The sequence below is a fragment of the Durio zibethinus genome, chromosome 7 (genome assembly GCF_047325235.1).
Source record: "Durio zibethinus cultivar Kanyao isolate XHJ-2024 chromosome 7, ASM4732523v1, whole genome shotgun sequence".
Classification (NCBI taxonomy): domain Eukaryota; kingdom Viridiplantae; phylum Streptophyta; class Magnoliopsida; order Malvales; family Malvaceae; genus Durio; species Durio zibethinus.
Window position 1 is genome coordinate 11,650,503 of NC_143168.1, and position 18,181 is coordinate 11,668,683.

At 36.1% G+C, this 18,181-nt stretch overlaps 2 protein-coding genes and 1 pseudogene across 5 annotated transcripts; 1 reads left to right on the plus strand and 2 right to left on the minus strand.

Moving 5' to 3' along the window:
- The first annotated feature begins 515 nt into the window (after positions 1 to 515).
- On the plus strand, positions 516 to 7,294 carry LOC111276711 (somatic embryogenesis receptor kinase 1). Of its 2 annotated transcripts, none has more exons than XM_022862469.2 (11): positions 516 to 1,054; positions 2,016 to 2,161; positions 2,284 to 2,355; positions 3,388 to 3,531; positions 4,222 to 4,293; positions 4,410 to 4,481; positions 4,565 to 4,677; positions 5,095 to 5,226; positions 5,314 to 5,655; positions 5,823 to 6,217; positions 6,723 to 7,294. In XM_022862469.2, the coding sequence occupies exons 1-11, from the start codon at positions 1,034 to 1,036 to the stop codon at positions 7,035 to 7,037; spliced, it is 1,824 nt and encodes a 607-aa protein (XP_022718204.1). In that variant the 5' UTR covers positions 516 to 1,033; the 3' UTR covers positions 7,038 to 7,294. The 2 variants fall into 2 exon arrangements, with proteins under 2 accessions (XP_022718204.1, XP_022718202.1); XM_022862467.2 differs by having other exon boundaries at positions 525 to 1,054; positions 2,029 to 2,161.
- Positions 7,295 to 7,472: 178 nt separating this feature from the next.
- Positions 7,473 to 9,142, minus strand: LOC149517992 (uncharacterized; annotated as a pseudogene). Its single transcript, XR_016343791.1, has 3 exons — positions 8,849 to 9,142; positions 8,620 to 8,760; positions 7,473 to 8,545 (listed from the first exon to the last, which is right to left on the minus strand). The product of XR_016343791.1 is annotated as an uncharacterized LOC149517992 (transcript).
- A 2,878-nt stretch (positions 9,143 to 12,020) lies between these two features.
- Positions 12,021 to 17,089, minus strand: LOC111276713 (PWWP domain-containing protein 1-like). Of its 2 annotated transcripts, none has more exons than XM_022862470.2 (2): positions 15,754 to 17,089; positions 12,021 to 14,813 (listed from the first exon to the last, which is right to left on the minus strand). In XM_022862470.2, the coding sequence occupies exons 1-2, from the start codon at positions 16,775 to 16,777 to the stop codon at positions 12,517 to 12,519; spliced, it is 3,321 nt and encodes a 1,106-aa protein (XP_022718205.1). In that variant the 5' UTR covers positions 16,778 to 17,089; the 3' UTR covers positions 12,021 to 12,516. The 2 variants fall into 2 exon arrangements, with proteins under 2 accessions (XP_022718205.1, XP_089619607.1); XM_089763481.1 differs by having other exon boundaries at positions 12,021 to 14,948; positions 15,754 to 17,081.
- Positions 17,090 to 18,181: the final 1,092 nt, after the last annotated feature.

An 18,181-nucleotide genomic window follows, 5' to 3' on the forward strand; every position in this document is an offset into this window, starting at 1 on the left:
AGCATTTGAGAATTGAGATGCCATTTCAACTATTTCTGCTCCCAAACTTTGATTGCTATGTTTAAAAATTTTTAATTAAAATTAAAATAATTATATATAAATTTAATAAAATAAAAAATTATATTCTCGTTTCGATATAAATTATAATACATAATTATTATATAAAATATAATAAAAATCAACATAATCCATACTTGAATACTCAAAATCAAATAATTAGTGTAAAAATTTTGAATTAAAAAGAAAAAAAACGAAAGAAAGAGAGACATGCCAGGAAAGAAAGAAGGAAAGAAATAATGGTTTTAGACCGAATCTCACATGGCAAGAAGTGGGGGAATCCACAGCCAAACATTTTGACCGAAAAACGGTTTTCAATTTCCCAAGTTACCCTCAAAGCCTTAAGTCATGTCACTTTCCACGATATAGCGGGAACCCGTTTTGACTGCGTCCGGGCAACGGTCAGCACCGTTCGGTCACCTCTCCTACTGCACGCTTCACTCTCAAAAACTAAAAAAGATAAACATAAAATAAAGGAAAACAACAATCTTTTATCTTTTTTTCTCTCTCTCTCAAACTCACTCTTCTCACTTAACTTAGAAAGGGAAAGTTCATTTCTTTCTTTCTATCTTTCTTTTTTTTTTTTTAATTTTTATTTTGTTAAGTTGATAAAAGAAGCAATTTTTGGCTTGGTCTTTTTTTTTTTTTTTGTATTTATGTTTTTGTTGGTTGCCTTTTGGGGCATGCTTTTTAATGGAGGGGAATGGGATCAAAGGAAGGGATTTGATTGAGGAGATTTTTGGGCGGTAATGGTGGGATTTGAGAGCTAGGGTTTTTGGGTTTTTTGTTGTAATGTTGTGTTGTTGGGGTCTTCTTTATTGTTTGGATCTAAGGATATTTTCATTGAGAAGCTTAAAAGTTTTTAAAAAAAGTTTCAGCTTTTTTCTTTCTTTGGTTTGTCAAATGGAAGGAAGCAAAAAGCTTGAGTCTTTGGCTTTGGTTTGGTTAATCTCGATGCTGCTGCATCCATTGTGGCATGTTTCTGCTAATGTTGAAGGTGAACATATTTTACCTTTTTATGTGTTTTTCTATTATTCTTTTGCAGCAACTCATGTTTGTTCTTTATGTGTTCAATTTTTTTGGAGTTTGATCGTTGCTTTTTTGTAACATTTAGTGGTTTTTGCAAAATGGGTTTTTGATATTTTGTTATATCATTTGGTTTTTAGTTTAAAATGAGTGTGCTTTGATTAGCATGTTTACGTCCTTTCCTGATGATTGGAAGTTTTACCCCTTTTCTTTTGTGTTTTGCTTTTGGGAGATTACGTTAGAAGTGTTTAATTTGATTCTATGGATTATGATCCTTGTAGTAAATCAAATTTTAGTACTAAATAATATAGTTGTACAACTTGTGACTTTTGTTATAATGGGTATTTTGATGCTATGAGAAAATGTCTTAGGAAAATGCTTTTTCTAAAATGGCTTCGTGAGATGTTCAGATTATGACATTTAATTGGTCACAGCAGTTGCGTATGTTCACGTAATTAAATGTTGACTTGATGATAGTGTAGCAATCATGGTTGCTACGCACAAATTAGGTTGTTATTTGCATCCCTTACTGGTTTAATAGCAGATCTATTATACTCAAGAAGTTTTTAAATTCACACTGTTTAATGTGAAAGAATCTTCTGTCGTTTTTTTTTTTTTTTTTTTCTATTTTTGGTTAACTATTGATTCAATGGATAATTGTGGAACATGTTTTATTTACATTTGAGTTCTCTTCCAGTAAAATTTAGTAGGTTTTGTTGCTGGAACTGTTTAAGTATGACAAAGCTGATGTCTTGTTCCGTTTCGAACTGTTTAAGCATCTTCAAGTAACTATGCTTTCTGCTTGTTAATTGACCTGCTAATACTTCTAGTGAGTGGAGATGATATGCTTTCTTAATGTAGCTGGTTTGGCTGTGTATATATTTTAACATATGCGTTGTTAATTAATGTCATCTTCTTACCATCTTTACTAGCTTCTTCAAACAGGTGATGCATTGCACAGCCTAAGGACCAACTTAAATGATCCTAACAATGTTCTGCAGAGTTGGGATCCTACCCTTGTCAACCCCTGCACATGGTTTCATGTTACATGTAACAATGATAATAGTGTTATTAGAGTGTAAGCTTTTTTTTTTTTCTCTTTGATGTCTTCTGAATACTTGTTTACAACTTATAAAATGTGTTTTACTGATTTTGCAAAGGATTACTTGCGTAATGTCTACTTCTGTGTCATTTTTTCAGTGATCTTGGAAATGCAGCTTTGTCTGGTCAGCTTGTACCACAGCTTGGTTTGCTTAAGAATTTGCAGTACTTGTAAGTCATGCTTTGCCATGATAATTTCTATCTGTTTTCTATTTGTAATTGGTTTGGCATTGATGTGCCTTCTTCTGAGTAAGATATGCTATTGCTAACTTTCTCTATGTTAATAAAAGGAAGAAATGGTTCACAGCAATGATTTGTTGCATTAAATAAGCTTCATTAATCACTTGGCCGGTAGGAAGTTGTTTAGTGCCACACCTGCTTCATTTAGTTTATCAAGCTTCTTTTACATATTCAATTCATGTTTATGAGAAAAGACTAACTTGTAATTCCTCCTCTATACATGGCAAATGGAAGTCTTCCTTTGCCAGTGGAATGAAGGGTGTAAAATAAATTTAAAATTGTTGATTTTTTTGGCATACTGGCAGTTGAAACCAATCTTTATGTGAGTAACAATAGTAGGGACTTATTTCTTTAATATGGTGTCCACCTCTAAATCGAGGCTCCATTTATAATGAATTAAAGCAGTCTTTACTTGTAGAATCAAGTTGTGATGATCTCCATTTTTATGGTATGGTGAAGGATACAAGCTTTCCTAAACAAGGATTTACCTCTATATGGATCATCGGCTGGGAATAAATAACTATTGGCTAGGATCAGTTGGTTCTTAGTTTATGTTTACTAACTGGAAGTATGCTCCCCTGTCAAAATGAGCTGTCCATCTTGCACAATCCTAGAGGTGAAGCTGCATGAAGGAGTTAATAACATTTTGGAGCTAGTCTACATTCATTCTTTCTTGTCGAGTTATTGAGCTGGTCTTTCTGGTGGCCTTTTTGGGAGGATGGTGATACTATGCACATCATCTTATTGCCACCTTTGACTTGGTAGTTTGTTTCCCTGGAACATGACAAGGGGATATTTTTTTTTATCATATGATGGGTTTCAGAAAACCTCTTCCAGTTGTTTTAGACTTTGTATTCAATATTTTCATCCAAACTCTAGTATTAAGTTGTTAGCATACAGTTTACTTAGCTTAGTATTTCATCACATTTCTTCTGCCTATTGAGAAGTAACTTTTTATGCCAGGGAACTTTACAGTAATAACATAAGCGGACCCATTCCTAGTGATCTTGGGAATTTGACTAGCTTGGTGAGCTTGGATCTTTATTTGAATAGTTTCAGTGGTCCTATACCAGAATCTTTGGGCAGGCTGTCAAAATTGCGATTCCTGTAAGTATATTTGCTTTACAGCTAATACCCTGCCTTTTTGTTTTTGGTACAAGGGCTGATTTGTTTATAACATGTTGAGTTGCATGTAATGCTGAGAATCTGAATCTTTATTTATAGAATCATGTAACAGGTACCCGAACTGAAGTATACTTGGTTTATAGTAAACAAAGGAAACAGACACAAGTTATTTGCTAGTATATGTTACAACACCCCCCCCCCCCCCCCCAAAAAAAAAAAAATAAAATAAAATAAAATTAGTATTTGGAAATAATTAATTTATTACAGCATATAAAAGTTCATTACATTTCAGTTCTTCACCAACTACAACTGTATGGACTCTGCTCAAGTTTCAATGCAAGATGTTTACTTAGATTTTCAGTTTACAAAAAATTCCAGGAGTAATTGTATCTTCTTTGACATTTAAAAGCTAATTTAACAGTTTCCATGGTTAATTGCAATCAGTAAAAAAGAGTCTGCAAGTTTAGCATTGCTATACTTCTAAATGTCATACATTTACTCACATCTACACAGACGATACTGGTTGAGCAACTGATGCTTAAAACAAAGAGCTTTTCATGTTTAAGTGTATTTGTGCACAGCTGCTGTAGGCCAAAGTTTGCTTAATATAGAATCTCTTGATTGGTTTGGATCTTAACTTCTCTTGTTATTGAAATGTTTGTGCGAGGATAGCCGCCTTAACAACAACACCTTGACAGGTCCTATTCCTTTGTCATTAACGAATATCACATCACTTCAAGTCCTGTGAGTGCCAACCTTATTTCTTATGTCAAGATCTCTTTCTCTGCCCCCTTTTTCTCTTTGAGATATAATAACTATTGCATAAGTTATGAATCCTCAAATTGCACTGTGAAATGCAGGGATCTATCAAATAATCATCTCTCTGGAGAGGTTCCAGATAATGGCTCCTTCTCACTATTCACACCCATTAGGTTATTTTTTGTGATATGATTGCTGCTCTTCTTGGCTGACAAATTTGGGTACCTTGCTTAGGTGTTTGCTGTTCCCTATGCAGTTTTGCTAACAACTTGGATCTGTGTGGCCCGGTTACTGGACGTCCTTGCCCAGGATCTCCTCCTTTTTCTCCACCTCCTCCTTTTGTTCCACCGCCGCCAATTTCTTCACCAAGTAATCTTTATTTCATGTTATATATTTTGAATCTATTGAGATGCCTTTTATGGTTTCTATGTGCAGTATTTTTTTTTACTATTCTCGCTGTCAAGTAAACTGTATTAGTTCCATTTGACAATGTATAATCTGCCAATTGCTTTTTCGATTATATTCCCTCCTATATTCTTTAATTTTGTGGCATGCATGTATCATCAATGAGCTGAAAGTAATGTCCCTGCTCTTTTCTTCTGGGTGAGTCTTTTCTCAGCTTGCACATCTGGTGCTTTAATTCCATAAGTTTAAATGAACTGTATCATTCTGAATTTGTTTCTGATGAGATGTATGCACTCGTTATTCTAATATCTCTATTATGAATTGTTTCCAGTGAGATGTAAGCATTGGGTATTCTAAACTTTCCATCATTTCATATTTTAGGTGGGAATAGTGTTACTGGTGCAATAGCTGGAGGAGTTGCAGCAGGTGCTGCCTTGTTGTTTGCTGCACCTGCAATTGCATTTGCATGGTGGCGTCGGCGGAAACCTCAAGAACTTTTCTTTGATGTACCTGGTTAGTGCTATAATTGAAAATTTGCTGGGTTCAAGGGTTCAAGTTTGGGTGACACTGTAATATTCACCAGTTTATACCTCTTTGCAGCTGAGGAGGATCCGGAAGTCCATCTGGGGCAGCTTAAAAGGTTTTCACTGCGAGAACTACATGTTGCCACTGACAGTTTTAGCAACAAAAACATTCTGGGTAGAGGTGGATTTGGTAAGGTTTACAAAGGACGGTTAGCTGATGGTTCACTGGTGGCTGTGAAAAGATTGAAAGAAGAGCGTACACCCGGTGGGGAGTTACAGTTTCAAACAGAGGTAGAGATGATCAGCATGGCTGTGCATCGGAATCTTCTCAGGCTGCGTGGGTTTTGTATGACACCAACTGAACGGTTGCTTGTTTATCCCTACATGGCTAATGGAAGTGTTGCATCATGTCTAAGAGGTGAAGCCAATGAACATTTGTTCTCCAATTCCTAGTTTTTCTTTGAGAAGAAAGAGGGGGGGGGGGGGGTTCATATGTTTAAATTGTTATAATTGTAAGCAGTGCAACATCTAGCCTTGCTTTCCATGTTGAGTAAATTTTCATGTTTTCTTGATGCATTCTTATAGAACGCCATCCATCCCAACCTCCACTTGATTGGCCAACACGGAAGAGAATTGCATTGGGATCTGCTAGAGGTCTTTCTTATTTGCATGACCATTGTGACCCAAAGATCATTCATCGTGATGTGAAAGCTGCAAATATTTTGTTGGATGAGGAGTTTGAAGCTGTTGTTGGTGACTTTGGGTTGGCTAAACTTATGGACTACAAGGATACCCATGTAACTACTGCTGTACGTGGCACAATTGGACATATTGCTCCAGAATATCTCTCTACTGGAAAATCTTCTGAGAAAACTGATGTTTTTGGTTATGGTATCATGCTTCTGGAGCTCATCACTGGACAGCGAGCCTTTGATCTTGCTCGCCTTGCAAATGATGATGATGTCATGTTGCTTGATTGGGTATGCATATGATGTTTTCTCTTTTTGCTATCTTAGTCTTTTCATGCTTAATCTGCTTAAACACTAATTCAACAACTGTTCAATTGCTTCCTTGATACCTGCCTGATTCTCAATATTATTCATGTCTTGACCCTGGGGATATGTAAAAACTAGTTGGATTGATATTAGTTCTGATACCTTGTGATAATGATAAAGCAAAATAAGTTAGCCTAGTTGTTCTAAGCCTTGAGCATATTCAAGAGAAATGAATCTTTCTAAAGGTTGAGCAACCGACGGTAGTTTTGTGTGGCTTCACGTGCTTTGGTTGCAATGCATCAGCTATGGAGAGGGGGTAAATTAAAGATGTGAGAAAAATTATGGGATGGCAAGTACTATTTTTATCAATAGATGACAAAAATTGTATACCTGATATAATTCTTGTTAGAAATTTGCGCTTAAATTAAAAAAAAAAAGGTTCACGGTCTACTTCATGTTAGCTGATTTGCTTGATTTTTTTTTTTTTCAGGTAAAAGGACTTCTGAAGGAGAAGAAGCTGGAAATGCTAGTTGATCCTGATCTCCAGAGCAATTATGTAGAAAATGAGGTAGAGCAGTTAATCCAGGTTGCTTTGCTATGCACACAAGGTTCCCCAATGGACCGGCCGAAGATGTCTGAAGTAGTGAGAATGCTTGAAGGTGATGGGTTGGCTGAGAGGTGGGACGAGTGGCAAAAGGTTGAAGTTCTACGGCAGGAGGTGGAACTTGCCCCTCATCCTAATTCTGATTGGATTGTTGACTCAACCGACAATCTGCATGCTGTCGAGTTATCCGGTCCAAGGTGACCATGGCATAGCTACAGTGAAAAAGGGAAAGGTTTTTACTAGTTATTTTTTATGATATTTTTTTTCTTTTTTATTTGATGACCATATCCCGATTTATGTCTCCTGTAAGCCCATTCCGCATTGTATTCATTTCATTTTGTGCATATGAGTCAGCTTTGTTGAGGTGCAAATTTTTATCTTCTGCTGCAGTTTTGACTGAGCCACCATGATGTTTCCAATTAGTTGCAGCTGTAGCAGCCTAACCCAAATTTCCATTTCATGGTCTCCTAGTTTTAAATTCTTCTACACAGTTTGTGGCATGCCAGAGGGGTCTGGGGATCCCATCCCATCCCATCCCATCCCATTTTCTAGAGGATTTAAATTTTTTTGGAATGGCAGTACATGTTTATAGCTTAATGCTGCATTCGCGAGTACCAGGACAACCCAACTTACACTCGGAAATTTTAATAACCTCAACACTTTACAAATAAAATAAAGATTAATACAATATAGTGAAACTGTTATAATTAAAATCCACTCAGGGAAAAACCAAAAAATAAGATTAACAAAATGCATGGTATCCTTAATAATGAGTATGGGAATTATCTTGAGAAGAACCACCAGATCCAAGGTTTGAATTGTGTCTCGAGAAAAGGTTCGGATATGAGAAGTATTCATCACCCATTGAAGGCAATCTCCTCGGCTGGTGTTGAGGGTGGCTTAGTTCAAGTGTATGGTGACTGGAAACCGGTGAATCAAAATCTACTTTTCATTTGTCGACTGAAGGAATATAATACATCACCAGGATCACTGAAAGAGTTTCGATGATCAAAATTTGGCTTTTCTGAACTAGCTGGTTGGTGAGGAATATCTGTATGAAAAGGGTTCTCAGAGCTGATACTCTCAATGACCTGGTCATTCTTTTTCTGCGCAAGTTCAGCAATTCTAACTTGTGCAAGACTTGCTGCTGAGCGAGCTTCAGCTGCCGCACGCTCAGCAGTTTGAGCAGCTGCCCGAGCAGCAGCTAAAACATCCTGTCGGTCTACATTGGCCTCACTTTTTGTTCTCAAAATAGTCGGTGCTGGATCACTTGGTCTTGCAGAAATTGATGCAGAAGATACCGATGGAGGAGAAATGAAAGGCAGAAACTGTTTATTTTCTCAGGCTCCAGCTGGATCATTGGGCATTTCATTTTCTTTAGTGACTGAATTTTCTAGTATCAATAAATTGGGCTCCATTGATGACATTTGTAACACATATCCAGAAGCTCCAGAATGTCTGGATGAACCATGATCAATTTCAGGCTCCGGCACAGCAGGTGAAGGTGGGCTAATTACTGGTGCTGACGCAGCATTTGTGCTTGGCCGCAATGACACCTTAGGAACTTCAGGAAAATCTAATAGGTCAAAATCTGTATCAGAATCAAGCTGCTCGGTTTGGGCATGATCAGCAGCAGAAGTCGATGTTTCATCGTGTTTCTCTGCAGGAAAGAGCAAATTAGACCCATTGACAAACTGTGTTGGGCCATTCTGACAAGCAAAAAGGCAAGTTCAATGAGATAGGAACAGAGGACAAGAGTACGCAGAGTCTATAGTTTTCTTACCAATAAATCTTCATGTGGTTTGAAAAACTGAGTCTCAGTGGAAGCTGGATCCCATTCCAACTCATGCTCTTCAGCAATTTGTTTAAGAAGCTTGAACTTTACTTCGGGAGAAGCAGAACGTACAGATAACAATTCTATTAACTGCATTTATAATTTAAAAGAAGAATGTCAACTGGAAGAGTAAAAATACAAAATAACAATATACAATCAACCTTCGAACTTATAATACCTGACGATTAACACCACAATCTGGCCTCAGCTCAGTTGCAGCTGATACAAATTCCTTCCCATACTTGGAAGTAAATAGCATTTGAACCTGCAGCAACTCTGGTAGATCGTCACATCTTGGTGTAGCAAAACAAAAGATGGATATCGCATCTTTCAAATCTAGATGACATTCCCTGAAAAAGGATGGTTCTTCAAATTTTCTTTCCACAAAGTGCAGTGTTTTTTTTTTTTTTTGAGCAACTTCAAAAATTATATTCCTTATCAACTTCTTGTGTAAGGATATAAGAGATCCAAATCAAACAAACACAGCATTTTGCAAACGATCTCATTCATGAAGAAAACAAAGTTAGTCATATCAACAAGTGTGGACATATTGACAGCATTGCATTGACCACTGTGAAAGTGCTTCTAATGAAGAGCATCAAGTGCAGCTTTTACATTATTTAAGTAACATGTGCTAATCATAATAACCTAGCCACAGCTTGACCGACCTCCAAAAAGGTGCTAATGCTTCACATATGCAATTGCCAAAGGCAGCCCGAAATTTTAACATTGGCATGGTAATGCATAGGAGAAAGGTGCTATGACAATTATAAAGAATTTACTGAATCAAACATTCAATGAAACCATATTAAAGATAATACTTTGGTGGTCATGATGTATTGAACCAACATGTCGAAACATAAATAGAGTATCAAATTTTTTCAAAGCAAATTGATACTTTCAAAATCAAAATATATAATGCTATATTTTTGCTTTAGTCTCCTCATAAAACTAGTTCATAGAAGTGTGCAGCGCCAACATTTATATACCCAACAATTTTTTTTTTTTCTATCTGATGTGATATTAAAATACCTTGCCTACTCTCTTTGAGCACTTGGTGTGACACTTGGACCTAAAGTTGATATCGCCACCTAGCTACATTGCAAAATTCATCCTACCCAACAGGTTCAGATCCAGAGCAATTGGGATGCAAATTCAAAATATTAAGAAAGAAAAGAAAAGAATGCAGCAAATTGAAGCAATAACCTTTGAGTCTCATGATTGGAAGACGGAGGGCAATAAGCTTGCAAAACAGCTCAAGGATCTCCTGAGCAGCCACCATGTTCTCTTCTCTTATTATATGCTCCACCTGAAATGCAAACCCAAGAACTGCCTCTTAAAAACTATCAATTACATTTTAAGTAAGCACTAAAATGAGTAAGAAGCCTAGACCTAGCTATTCATATAATGTAAAGTACTAAAATTCGTATATTGATGTTATATTTTGTATTAAAATTATATATTATAATTCATATTTATATAAAAACATGAAATATATATTTTTTATTTTATAAAATTCATATATAATTATTACTAAAATTTCAAACATATTATTTTCATATTCTTTATTCGTATTATATTAACATCGTATTACCATATCATAATTTAAATCATTAAATCTATTAAAATCTTCTAAAAACAACAAATTTAGATAATCAAAAACATATATGTACTAAACTAAATAATATTTGCTTTCTAACGGAATAAATAATAACCGATTTTCATGCGTTGTTTAAAAAAATAAAAAAACAAATTTGTTGTTTGATTGCAGTTACATAAATATTATATACGAGTAAAACTGACATATAGAATGTGTATGGAAATCTAGTTGATTCTTATGCCAAATTGTAGTGCCAGCCAGGAAGGATGACTTAGGATTTGACCAGTCAAATAATAGAACCAAATGTAGATGCTTTGTCTTGTATGGTTTGGAGGGTCCACTCCAGATTGGACTGTGCAAGCTCTGGCAGTTACTTTAATGGTCAATACCCAGCTATAAAATGCTTCTTAGCCATTGCCGAATGTTTCATTATCTTTTGATATATCTCATCAACCAAGGCAAGGCTTGTGTGCTTGAAGAAAGATGACGAGGAAGGCTCTTGCTCTTGTCTCCCTTGCGGCCATCCTCTCACTGACCTTGCCTTCAGGTCTCTTTCTCTCTCTCTCTCTTAACTGTTTGTGCATGTTTTTGCTCAAAATATGTTTATATAAAGACAGAGTTTCATATTATGAGTGAAGTGTGAATGGGGCATGCAGGTGGGGCGAGCTACAAAGGATTTTATGGGCATCAAGGGATTTGCTATGACAAATTTGACATGCTAATGGAACCACATTGCAACCGTGAAACATGCAACAAGCTGTGTGAAGCCAAGGAGTTTGATAGACTGTATACAAGGAGATGTTTGGATTCTATCACTTGTGAATGCACTCATCGTTGTCGTCTTCGTTAACAACCTTCATGCCACCACCAAATCTCTATCTTTTATATGTCTTAAGTATGTAATGTATCAGTTGAAAACGTGATATTAAATCATGAATATGGTGCCATAGCTTGCAACAAGATGGAAAATTTACTACTTTTTTCCAGGCAATAAATATATAAAGATGACATGCTTACCAATTTTTGTATGTTTTCTTAGTTGTTCTGCAAAATGGGCATAGAAGAGCGTCAGAATAGATAACAGGTACTAGCCATGAATACGTGATTGTTTCAGAAAATTAAGTCATTTCCTTCCCTTATTTTTATTACTTTATTATTGGGAATTGATAGAAAAGAAATGCATTAACTAAAAACCTTTCTGAATTGGTAGAAGAAACTTGTTTGGTAAGAAAAAAACTATAAAAGCGCCCACTGTTGTCATGGATAAATATGGTAATTTGTGTATTTGTATCATATAAAACAGCAAGAATTTGTATAATTTTTTTTTGTATTTTATATAAAAATTACATGTTATAATTTATGTCGACATAAAATATATTTTTTAGTTTCTATTAAACTTATATATGTTTTTTGTTAAAATTTTAATCCATATAATTTTCATGCTTTTTTTCATAATTTTATGCAGATAGTTCATCTACAACATTTATATTACTGATACGATCTTAAGTAACATTTGTAGTGATATGATTTGCTGGGTAAGAAAGACGAGGAAGTGGAAGAGTAAGAAGTTGAGAGAAGAAAGATGAGAAGAATGAAAATGAAAATTATTAGAGCTCATTCTCTCTTTTCTGTCCTATAACGATAATCTTTACCAATTGCAAGGATTGATTTTTGTTAATATGAAATAAAAACGAGGAATCTGATTTTGTTCAACAGAACAATACCCAAAAAAAAAAAGGAGACGTAGATCTAAGGATCATTCAATATCAATATTCTCTATTATTTGGTTTCTAGCTTGATTACTTGGTTCACAACGTGTCACCTACAAAATTAAATGAAACATACACTAAACTCATCACATAATAAGAACAACGCACGCACACACACGGATCTGTGGGCGAGATAAAAAGATGCTAGAAAAAGAGGATACTACACTGCCTTGCAATTGCAGTTGCATTATCAAAACCAGTACATAATTGGAAGTATGCGCCGCAGCAGCTTTAAAAGGAGTACACAACATTATTTTAAACCCAACTCCTCCCATCTTGGGTTTTCTCGATCGCACTCTCTTTAACAGCTCTTCTTCAAACCAACCAACCCAACCCTCCAAAAATAATACAAAGACCCCACGGCTTTTCTGCTCCCATTTGCTGCAAACTCCTAGCAATCACGCATTCATTGCAGCAGCTTTGAACCCCACCTTTGATTTTGATCAAAAACGTTAAATTTTGCTGGTGACCTTTTTATCAAAGAGGATGGTAAGGCACATAGCCCAACAAGCCCGTTACGTGGGTTACGATATCATTGCATCTTGTCAGAAGGCTTAGCATCTGCTTTGAAATATCTATGCTCGTTGTACTAGGTTGTGGGATAGTTTGAGTATTAAGATTGTGAGCATTTCTGGGAACCACTTCAGTGGGATGCATATTATTTGCTAGGGCTTTCCCAAATTGAGGAATTGGGTGAACGGGAGAGGGAGTCGATGATTGAGGAATGACCTTTTGAAAGTTCTTACTATTAAATTCCATTGCCACAGAAGGTGCACCATCGGCAAAACTAGCATTGTTGTGGAAGTTGTTTCTATTACCAATCATCAATTGCTCTCCCCTACTAGTTTCCTCCCCACCCAACATGAATTTTACACGGGCTGTCCCTCTCCCTCCATTACCGCCACTTGCCTGCCCTCCCTCGTCACTTGTTGGCTTTTTCAAACAGGACTTCAGCTGGACTGTTGGCTTGGGAAGAGGCTGGTGGGCAAGCACTAGTGCTGGTCTTTCAATTTCAGGATCCTTAACTCGAATGGTTTCACTGGCACTATCATCTCCCCGAGCCTTATTAGAATCTAGTGCTTCAGCTGTAGGAGCTTCCACACTTCGAAGATGGTACCTCACATTCACATTGCCAAATAGGGAATTAGTTCCATTAGCATATCTATACGCTGCCTGTGCATCAATCTTGTGTCTGAACACAACACGGCATGTAGAGGACTTCCAAAACACACGGATAGCTGACTGATCTAATGACCCAAAACGACCAAATCTTGCCTTCAGTTCTGCGGCTGACGGAAGTGATACCTGAGGAGGGAACTTCATCACCAGCGTCGTAGGCTCAACAGCCCTAGGTGGCAGATCCATTTTCCTTGCAGAATCTGGTTTTTTGAGTGGTCTTCCTGAGGGCCCTGCAGTTGGTTGTTCTTTTCCCTCAGCTTTTGGTGCTTCCATAGTCCTCAGATTGCCCTTCTTCTCCGCAGCCAATGATTTCAACTGACTAATTTTTTTCAACCTCTTTGCAGCAATTTCTTCTTGATGATTAGATGGAAGACGTTTCCATCCAGCTTTTGTCAGATCATCAGGTCTTGCAAGGAGTCTCACTGATTTTGAAGAAGCTGAATCTCTATTATTCTCGTTAGGAAGGTTATCACAGGCTCCAACCAAAGGAGGTTTACTGGCACAAACTTCGACAGGCTCCATCTCAGATGAAGGCAACAGAACCAAGCTTTTCTGATAAACATGTGATCGGAATCGCAAAAAGAATTGCCAAATAGTTGTTGGGCTATTCCTTTCCACACCATGAAAGGGATCAAGAGCCAGGGCATGCAAATCACTCAGTAATTGTGCAAGTTCAAGCCCAGAATTTCCCATACCAGTAGTTGTGGAAGCCCCAACAGAATTGAATAAGGAATGTGTAGGAGCAACATCTTTATTCTGATGGCTCACCTTAGACTCTTCTCTAAGACACAAACCAATCTGGGCCGATTTGGTCCCACCTTTTCCAAGGAAAAAAAGCTTCTGTGATTTATCAGAGTTTTTTTCAGAGCCATCCTCTTTCTTCTTTTTCTTCTTCTTTTTCCCTCCCAAAGCAGAGTTCTCAGCACCTATATCCGCCAAAGGGCGTTTTTTTGCTTTCTTCACCCCACCCTCAGCACTCATACCACCAGAGTGCTTAGCATCAACAGGGAAAGGATGCCCACCAGTGCAACCTTCTCGAACTTGATCTAATCCCTGGCCTCCTTCCAGTTTTGCAGTGGAACCCAGATCAGGTTTCTGAACTTCTTGACACAATCTGGACAAATTTCCACCCTCCTCAGGATTAAGTTCAATAGCATCACCTTCCCGCTGAAAAGCTGCAGATGCACCATCAATTTTATTCAAGGTTGGCTTTCCAGCTAAAGCAGCACCAGTGGCTGAAGTCTGGTTTACAGATACAACTTCATTGCCAGATAAATCTCTACTTGAACTTGCACCATCCCTGCTCATAAAGACAGTCTGCTCTTGTTTAACAGGAATCTGAGACACTGGAGCCCTCTTCTGCAACACATAATCTCCGGCTACAAATGTTGGTGATCCCTCTCTGTAATTCGATTGCGTTGATGAATTAGCCTGCACTTGGCTAATTTGAGGGGGGGCTTGCAAGTCATTTGCTTCATCTCTTCGCTTGAATAAGTATCTGTCTTTCTTTGAATGGTCCTTAACTTTCATGGGCCTTTTAGAACTCTTTCCACCACCCAAGGCTTCTGCGATCACCAGTGGACCACTCAAAGGAGCTGGAAATGGCAACAGAGACATGATAGTGTTCACAACTAAACCAAAATAATCAAGATGAATGCATGCAAATATTACCATTGGACAGTGGACGTATAGGGACATGAAGACTTCATCTATCCTTTCACTGTTGTATACTAAATAAACATGGTCAATAGATGAATAAACCATAAAGTATTACAAAACTTATACATAACTTTTTGGTTCTTTAGCAGCTGCTCATTAACAAGATACAAGCTGACAAAAGGCCTTCATAGGTACAGTGTAAAAAAGAGGCCTAAACATCAATCACAAGGCTAAAAATCCAAAGACAAGTTGTTGCAGTGCCAAGATCATAAAGTTGAGCGACATTTCACTATTCACATGGAAACCAGTGCCATTATTGTGTTCTAAGATGACCCTTCCAATGAAGAGCAATGGAGACCATTTCCAGAAAAGTCAACGTAAAAGAAAACATATTTTGATGAAAATCATCTTTACTACAGTTAAAAGACAATTTCACAGAGATGAAAATTAGTAAACAAACTCATTTCATGATTGCATTAAGAACCATATAAAAGATATCATACTGGCCCAAAATCTGCATGAATTGAATATTGTTAGCAATGCAATACACTTGTTAGAAACTTACATCTTACTCTAACCGTGCATCATTCAATCAAACAAAAATGTGACATCAAAAGACATGGTACTATAGAAATTCAAAAGTATGAACTAAAAGCCAAGAAATAGCATGCAATAGAATACCAGCTTTAACCATGTGAGAGTTGTAACTGTTTTGGTTTAAAGTCTAACGAGTGCAGCAGTACTATGCTCAAAAACCACAAGAACTTTGAAATTTAATGTAAAACCAAGGAAGACAGAACAGATAGTTGAGAATTTCACGAAACCAAGACCTGAAGCAGTTTCCAGGAATCATCAATAAAGTATGTAGACAAGTACCTCGAGGTGTCTGCTTAACAGGCTGTTTGGATATGTCACCTGGAGCATTAGAAGGTCGTGCTGGCTGCACCCCAAATGCCTGTGCATATGTCTCATCAAACTCCTCAAACACAGCCTTCCGAAAAGAAAAAACAGTAGCCTTATTCTTAAAAAACTCAATGCTTTGCTGGTCACAAGCTCCAGGGGCTGATGCCAATTGTTTCACAAATGAAAGGGTCTCACCGGTCTTAAAACTATTTCTTGCATTCCTAATCTGTTTCACAGAATAAACCCCATTTGGCTCATAATCGGGCACATCAACCGCAAAGTACCCTTGGACATTTGTGGGCCGAAAATTATATGGGTTCCTACATTTACAAGCCAAACCAAGACCACGCCTCCGATTAGCCTCATCCATTGCCTCTTCCACAGCCTTCACAAAAGTCCTCAAATTTGTCTGCTGCGATTTCTCCATAAAATGACGATCAAAAGGTACAAGCTCAGCCGGGTCGAACCACCCATAACTACTATCCCCAAAGAAAGCAACCAGCACATGTCCCTCCCTCCTTGTGCGACGTACAGAAGGAGATGCAAATGCTTCATTGAATATATGCCCCGGCCACCATGGATGAGACTTCACCTTTCCCCAAACCATGTCACCCACCTCAAGCCCATAACTCAATGCCCTCGAAGTCCCTCCACCAATTCTATCATTGGCTACATAATCATCAAATTCAGATAACAATGACTTATACTCTGAACCTGTATTTTTTATTCTATCATTCTCATCATCTTTTATTCCTTTATCTACACTATCACCGTCACTCTCCCTAACCTCCTCAGATCTATCATTCTCGGAAACCCTGTCATCTTCCGAATCGAATTCCACCGAAGAAACCCTAACTTCTACATTAGACATTCCTAAGCTCAATCTCTTCTCTTCATTTGAGCTGTCAATAGCTTCATCGCTAGGAACCCTACCTTTCTCTTCGATTTTATCCGATCTTGTATCGAATTCAGCATCGTTGTTCATAACAGATATCATTTTTCAATAAATAGAGAAACAGAAATAAGCAAAGTCGAAACCCTGGAAAATTCCAGAGCTTAAATGAGAGTTATATATATATAACTGAAAAATATACCTTTGTTAGAGAAAGGTACAAAAGGTACGTTTGTTTCCCTGGAAAGTGAGAGAAATTGGGGGAAAGATTTTTGACGAAGATAATTACATAAGGAGCGTTTGGATCGTGAATCCAATTTTTCGTAATATATTACTCCGCTTGGATTGGTTTGGTGTATCGTTTTATGGCATCCGAAATATTACATATCTAACACTTTAGAAGGGGAAGATAAAGGAATCCCAAACTCTCATTTTTCTGAGATTTTTTTAAGTAAAAAAAATTATTTTTTTAAAAGTTTATAGTTTTAACATAAATTACATTTTTAAAATAAAAAAAAATTAGTATACGCTGAAGATATATTATGAAAAAATATATATATTTTAAAATTTTAAAGTTTTAATATATAAATATTGTTTTTAAGATAAAAAAAAGCATAATTTATATTAAAAATAAATTATAAGAAAATTTTCAAAATTTAAAATTTTATGTTAAATTTTTAAGATAAAAATATAATTTATGTTAAAATATATTCTAAAAATTATTTTTTAAAAATTATAAAATTTCAATATACATTATATTTTTAAAATAAAAATCATAATTTATATTGATAATATATCATAAAAAATTATTTTTTAAAAATTTTATATTTAAAAATATATTATAACTTTTAAGCCATTTCGAATTTGAATTGATTTAGAGTCAATTTGATTTGAATTTGAGTTATTTTCAGTTTTATAGGTTAGTTTGATTAAGGTTATTAACTTTTTATGATCAAATTGGATTTGGTCAAATTATTGCTTGATAATTTTTTTGAGTAAAAGACTAGCGAAATATTTATTTAAAGCCACCCAAGGCCTATCAACCTTATATTTCCAACGGAAGTTGAGATAAGCACAAGAATTGGAAATTCTACATAACAACTAAACCTAATGCAGGAAAAGTAAAAAAAGCTAGTAGTGTTAAAAAAAAAAACCAAAACTTGGTCTAATTTATTCATATGAAATTCAATAAATTTAAAATTCAAATCTTAATACTTATAATTCTTTTTTTTTTTTTATCTTCAAACTATGTCCTCCTTTATAAAAAATATATATATATATATGTGCAAAAAACTTAAGTAAAGAAAATGTAATGCTTGATTGATTGCGGTTCTCACAATCTTATACTACTTCTTCTTGCCTTCATTGTTTGCTTATGTGCAAATAAACAATTCAAGGGAGAAGTGAACTGAATTGATTTCAATTTTTTAAATTAAATTTTAATAAATATAAGTGAAAATAACAATGCAGTAAATATAATATATATATATATATGAGATATTAAACTTG

Coding starts and splice junctions, on each gene's coding strand:
- LOC111276711 (XM_022862467.2), top strand. CDS start 850: ATGTTGTGTTGTTGGGGTCTTCTTTATTGTTTGGATCTAAGGATATTT. Junction 1,055..2,028: donor TGTTTCTGCTAATGTTGAAG/GTGAACATATTT, acceptor TTCTTCAAACAG/GTGATGCATTGCACAGCCTA. Junction 2,356..3,387: donor CTTAAGAATTTGCAGTACTT/GTAAGTCATGCT, acceptor TTTTTATGCCAG/GGAACTTTACAGTAATAACA.
- LOC111276713 (XM_089763481.1), bottom strand. CDS start 16,777: ATGATATCTGTTATGAACAACGATGCTGAATTCGATACAAGATCGGAT. Junction 14,949..15,753: donor TGTTAAGCAGACACCTCGAG/GTACTTGTCTAC, acceptor ATGTTTATTTAG/TATACAACAGTGAAAGGATA.